This window comes from Haliaeetus leucocephalus, unplaced genomic scaffold (assembly GCF_000737465.1).
Source record: "Haliaeetus leucocephalus isolate CR32 unplaced genomic scaffold, Haliaeetus_leucocephalus-4.0 Scaffold217, whole genome shotgun sequence".
Classification (NCBI taxonomy): domain Eukaryota; kingdom Metazoa; phylum Chordata; class Aves; order Accipitriformes; family Accipitridae; genus Haliaeetus; species Haliaeetus leucocephalus.
This window is the reverse complement of record NW_010972653.1, coordinates 12,077,272-12,083,496: the sequence shown is the minus strand read 5'-3', so window position 1 is coordinate 12,083,496 and position 6,225 is coordinate 12,077,272. Positions and strand designations below refer to the sequence as shown.

At 44.7% G+C, this 6,225-nt stretch overlaps 1 protein-coding gene across 1 annotated transcript; it reads right to left on the bottom strand.

Annotated features, from left to right (window-relative positions):
- Positions 1-4,415: 4,415 nt before the first annotated feature.
- On the bottom strand, positions 4,416-6,222 carry KBTBD11 (kelch repeat and BTB (POZ) domain containing 11; the record flags this gene model as incomplete). Its single annotated transcript, XM_010566762.1, has 1 exon — positions 4,416-6,222. A coding segment is annotated over one exon (1,119 nt), but the record flags the coding sequence as incomplete, so codon positions are not given.
- Between the last annotated feature and the right edge of the window lie 3 nt (positions 6,223-6,225).

Sequence of the window (6,225 nt, the reverse complement as noted above, 5' to 3'; positions counted from 1 at the left end):
GCTTATGTGTCAATCTCTGCTTTTAGTAGCAGTAATATAAAGTCAGAATAGTTCCAGTAATCTACTAAATGTGTGGAACTATTACAAACTTGCACTAAATTATCTCAAAGTAGGAGTTGAGGCAGTAAATATACTTAAATAAAAACATACTTTGCTACAATAGTACTTGGGCTCATACTGGTAATGGCTACACAGAGATGTTCTGTTAAATCCAGTGCGAATCTGGTGCGCAGAATAACGGCAGACAAAAGAAGAAATTCATTAAATGCTTGTTACTACAGTTGCTCAACGGTACCACCATTTCCCCTTCTTGTGCTTTCTTAAGTTTCCCAGGAGCAATGCCACTGAAAAAAAAAGCCCAAAGATACAATTCTGACTAAATCTTCTGGGTTCATTGAAGTAGAATGCACTACATGTCAGTCCGGACACAAAGCAAATCACCCCAGTACCACTGTTAAGCTGTGTGATAATGAAGGGTAACACATCTACAGAGCAGTCAATGGATATCGTAAAGCAGGAAAAGCAATAGGCCACTCATGAATAGCGATAAATCAGGATACAACACTCTGAGAGCCAGTCAAACAGCACAGGAGAGTTGCAGCTTTCATGTGAATAATTTATTCTTTTATCACTTTAAATTTTACCAGGTACTTATTTACAAAGAAATTTTTTTTGTGGACAGAATTTACATCAGCTACTGCACAATTTCATTCATTAATAGGGTATGATTAGCATCCTTCCCATGTCGCTTAACAGTGCCTGTTTTGATCAAATAGGGTTATTCTTTTGCCAATTATTCCTTTGATTTAGTTTCCAAGTGTAAACAGAATTTGTACACATGCTTTTGCTGCAATTAAGATTTTTTTTATGGAACCGGTTAATAAATAGAAATAGTACAGTTCCATCCATTACTAGCATTTGCAAAGAAGGCTTGTTTATTGAAGCAGGGATTTACTTTTAGATGCAATGAAAGCTTTAGGCGTTTCCATGTTAGGCACTGCAATGCCTCTTTACTAAGGCATCACCCCTGAGAAGAATCCAAATTCCCTGTTTGGCCTCCCAGTACAGTGCATGGAGTCCCTCACCTCAGACTGGCAACCCAAAATACAGAGCCGGTCTGGAAAAGCTTTCCACAGAAGAAAACTTGCCCAATTGCACCAACATGTACTAAATGTGTCCTGAATTACACATCCAGGAGCTGGAATCTACCCAGAACTCAGTGTGCAGAAGCCTATGTGTGCTTTTGGAGGATGTGCATGAGGTTCATCCCTGAAAAAGAGCCAGAGGGGGTGGTCGCACACTCTTCTTCCAAATAGTCATCTAGATTTGAGAACACACATGTGATGTGGGAGGCCCGAGTTCAGTCCTTACTCAGCTTAAGGGAATTCAAGCCTAGATCCTCTAGCAGATGACCTTGAAAGCAGGAGTACTCTAGGGAGGAGGAAGCAGAAAAATTATCTCCCGCATGTCCTATCAGTGGGAGAAGGGGACTGTGAGATTCATGGAGAAGAAAGACAGCAGAGAGGACTATGTCTCTCCAGCTAGTCTCAGATCACTGTGAGGATGAGGGTTTGAATTCACCTACCTGGATAATTTCTGAGATTTTTAGCCAATTAATGTATAATACAAAACACATAATTATTTAGAAATCAGGGATTAGCTCCAAGAGGTACTTCAATCCATTGGCAATCAGGCACTGGGAGATGTGGGTTGAATCCTTGCAGGCCAAGAAAGAAAACACATATCTCCATGTTCCCACGCAAATAGAGTAGCCTTCAGGCTATTAGATAAAATAGCTCTGTTTTAAAAGCAAAACATATGCAAACACAATTTGAGGGTGGCCTAGCCCTTTAGCTTGTACCATAAAACCATATTACACCAGTGGCTTCACATCAGCTAGTTTCAAAGGAGTTGAGCCGGTAGCTAGGTAGGTGCGTAACTGCTCAGAGGTGAGCAGTTTTGAATGGGTGGAGGGGAACTGCTCGGCACCTCCACATGTCAAAGGGAGCATGGTTGCTCAGTTTAAGTTAAACTGGAGAGTTCTGGGATGACAATTTTGGTCTTCAAATGCCTAAAGTCCACCTAAATTCTGGTTTTAGTACCCAAGTCTGGTGGGGTTTTTTTTGGATACGCTGAAGATAGAACTGGGCGTGGGGGGGGAACCTCTCAGTAAACCTGCCTCAGGCTTACCAGGGAGGAAACAGAGGCCACAGAGTAGGAAATCTGGCTAGAAACATGCCTCTGTTGTCAATCATCAGGCTGTGATTATGCAAAGAGTGTACAAAGGAAACAGGTTTGACGGACAGCTACTAATGAAGACCAGACCCTGCCCTCATTTACACTGTGTAAACAGTGAAAGTGGGTAAGCACTTGATTCAACCTTTTCTAACAATAGGAGCTAGCAAAAATTCAAACCACTGCAGGTTTGTAGAATGCTTATTACTGTAAAGATTATTTCCAAATGTATTTCTTCATGGTGTACAGCAACAAATATTGGAAGAAAGGATATGTTTCATTCTTTCCCGGAAGTCTATGGCATATTTTTGCAGCTTAAATCATGGAGACTTCCCAAAACTCATTTAGAAACATATTCATGCATTAGCAGGAATTAAAATGATTAATTAATGCTTAATTAATAGGAATGCAAAAGCTGGCTTGATTCCTCACTGTGCTGTAGTATAAGAACTATACTACGTAATATTTTGAACTATGAAATCGTACTGTATTATTGTAAGATAAAAGAGACATTTCCTTGGGTGTTCCTGGTGACTATACTAAATTCAAAATCTGCCCTAGGGCTTATGTCTTTAGTTTAAGTATGCACCTAAGTGTTTCACTACACAGCTTGAAATACTTCCTACAGTTAACATAAAAATGATGCTGAAGGAAAACACATCATTTTTCTTTCCTGTTCAAGCTACAATGCTGTAATTTTATTTAGAGTCAACATTTCCAAGGATTCTTGTCTGAGAATTAAGTCCATCATTCAGTGAAAAAAATCAATTTCTTTGTGAATTGCTAATGAATACGCCATCTGTGGTATTAAATTCCGCTGCACCAACCTGTACTGAGGCTAAGATAAGCGTCACACTCTGCAGGCCTACAGCTCCTACCTGGCTGATGCTTTAATTGGCTTACTAGGGAATAGGTTCACTTGGCTAAGAACTTTGAGGACTGGACAACTGTTTTCTACAGGATGGCTAACCAGATCAGCTGCATTAAAACCCTGTGCAAGACAGATAGAGAAAAGGAAAAAAAAAAAACACATGAAAGTGAAGGAAAGAAGTATCTATAAACTTCACTATTCTCTTTCGTGAAGATGGTGTCTCTTAGGACAGAGCCTGCTGCCTTCCTTTGGAACTAGCAATAACATATAAGAATGCTAATGACCTGTTTAACAGAAACATCTTAATAAGACATAAAAGGATCTGCTTTCTTTGATGTAAGGTCCCTATGTCTTTCTAAAATATGAATCTATACTAGAGCTTTGAGTATAAACAATTCCCTTCCATAGTCCATGCCAGTTCCAGGCTGAATTATCAATAGCAAAAACACTGGTTCTTTTTTTTTTTTTTCCAGAAAAGGTTTCTCAGTGATTTACCATAAAGCTAAAACATTTGCCTTGCCTATTGATTTTTTTATATAAAATGTATAAAATAAATGCATGTGCCCTTTTCAATATAGTCTGTCTGCATAGGTGGTTTACACTTTTCCAATTCTGAGTAACATGACAAAAAGTATGCTCCAACTTTCCACAGGCAGTAAGAAGCTTTGTGTGGTTTTGTCTCGTTAGGATGCTGCTCCACAAACAGCGCTCTTGGGCGGTTCAGAATCCCAATGACAGCATACGCCATCAGCACGTACTGCAATTAACAAGGACTTATTGATTACAGCAATCGTTAGATCGAAATAAATAAAGCAGTCTCTCAATCAAAAGATAGGGAAATAACATCATGCTAGTGCACAATATAATCAACATGTGTAGCGCATTCCTATTTTCCATGTCCTCCTTTGATGGTCTTGCACTAAGCTGGAAAAGCCTCTTGCCACAGGATACTGAACATACAGTGAAACATTTAAGCTGTCTGCAGTCAGTTTCGAAAAAGTTACATTTGGTTTAGGTTAATCTTGCTTGACTTGCAGTTAATTAAAGAGCAGCTGAAGTACAAAATATTTACCCCAACTCTAGTGGCATACATGGTCATGTCAATCGGTTGCAGTCTAAACAGCTTCAGTTCATTTTTGTTTTAATTTAAAATCTCTGATAAAAAAAGGTAATAAAATGATGTCTTTTTATACAGAAACCATTGCCGTTTTCAAATAAAGAACATATCAACGTTTCATATCTGCTATAGTATGCCACATTTTAAAAAGGTAACTTGTCTTTTTCTTTTTTCCTTTTTTTTTTTTTTTGCATTCCAAACACAAACATGTGGCACACATTCGTGTTACTTAAAAATTTAAGTCTGGTATCTGTTAAATCATTTGTGGTTGAAATTCCTGGGACCACACAGTGCCACGTCTTCCTTAAACCATCTATTGCACCAGAAATGAAAGGCTGTGATGGAGATGTTCTTCCTATACTTTGCTAACACAGGAAATAGTTGGTTTAACGTAAAAACAAATGCAGCCAAGCTACGTTGCCGGCAGCATTTATCCCTCGGTATCATCCCGGAGAGAAAGAAAACAAATGGCAGAAAAGGCTCCAGCCCAGATTGCAACTACATGTAAACATGCAACCAACACTAACAGTAACGTCCCATTATGACACTGTTGGCAGGAATTTTTTAGAAATCCAGGTGTAAAAAAGTTTTCCTCAGATTGGGCATTGGCACAAACATAATCCAGAGATTATCTTTATAGCAGCTTTTCCTTTCACGTGCTTGGCTTTTCACACAAAGCACAGCAAACATGAAAAGAGTTACAACCGAGTTACAACCAAGTGGCTCCAGCTCAACATCTTGGGAGCAGAGAGGAGGAAAGGAGGAGCCCCTTGTCTCTGCAGACACGCCAGAGAGGGTCCCCTCTGTAGGGGGGAGTTTGTGGGTGCCCCACAGCTGCAACCCAGCTCCCCGCTCGGGAAGCCAGAGCCAGCTGGATACCTCACAGCAGGAGGGAGCCCTCCTGGTCCCCTGCTTTGTCCAGCCTCTCGGGCAGGGTGAGCACGAAGGGTAGGAGGACACCCTTGGCATCCAAGGGAGCTTTAAGAAGCTCCCCATCGAAGGTGCCCTTGAGCCCACCATCCGCTTCCACCTCACCGTCCTGGGCTAGGCTGAAGCGGAGGGTGCCGGTCCGGTTGACGCAGTAGATGGTGTTGCCCAAGGGGGCGCAGCGGAAAGGCTGGATGGGGCCGCCGCTGGGCCGCAGGCTGGCGCACTGGCTCCAGCGCTTGGCCACCGTGTTGTACCGGAAAACTTCAACGCCACCGCCAGCCCCACCGCCTGGGCCCTGCTCCCCACCACGGCCGCTGCTCACGTCAAAGCGGTAGATGAAGCTCTTGAAGGCCACCATGTCAGCAGAGCGCCGGCGGCTGCTGTTGTAAGGGCACTCCTGCCACTCGTCACGCTTGGGGTCATACTTGAGCAGGCGGTAGAAGAGGGAGCCTCCTGACACATAGATCTCCCCGTTGCATGTGGTGGCCTCATGAGCCACAGCGAAGGCACCCTTGGGCAGGGGTGCCACAGGGCTCCAGCGGTCAGCCCGCGGGTCATACCTCTCCACGGTGAAGAGGCACTCGCCCCCCACAGCGTAGAGGTAACCGTCCAGGGCCAGCAGCTTGAGCTGCGAGCGGGGCTGAGCCAGCGGCCGCACCTGGCTCCAGGTGTCGGTAAGGGGGTTGTAGCAGAAGACCTTGTCGGAAAGGCGGGCCCGGGGCTCTCCGCCTGCCGGCCCCGCCGCGATGCCCCCTGCAAGGAAGAGGTAGTTGTGGAGGACACACATGGCGCAGCCCTTGGCATTGGCCTCCTCGGGCAGGCGCGTCAGCACCCTCCACTCGCCGCTGGCCTCCTGGTAGCAGTGGATGAGGGAGCCGCTCTCCTCCAGCGACACCACGGAGGAAGGGCTCTGCGGCCGGCTGCTCTCGCGGCTCTGCGGCCGGCTGCCGCCACCCGGCCGCTCGAAGGCATCGCTGACCTCGGCCACCAGCAAGCAGGGCCGGCCGGCCTCCATGCGCCGCTGCAGAATGAGGTCCCGCTCAGTGCCACTGAGGCGGCCGGAGACGAGGGG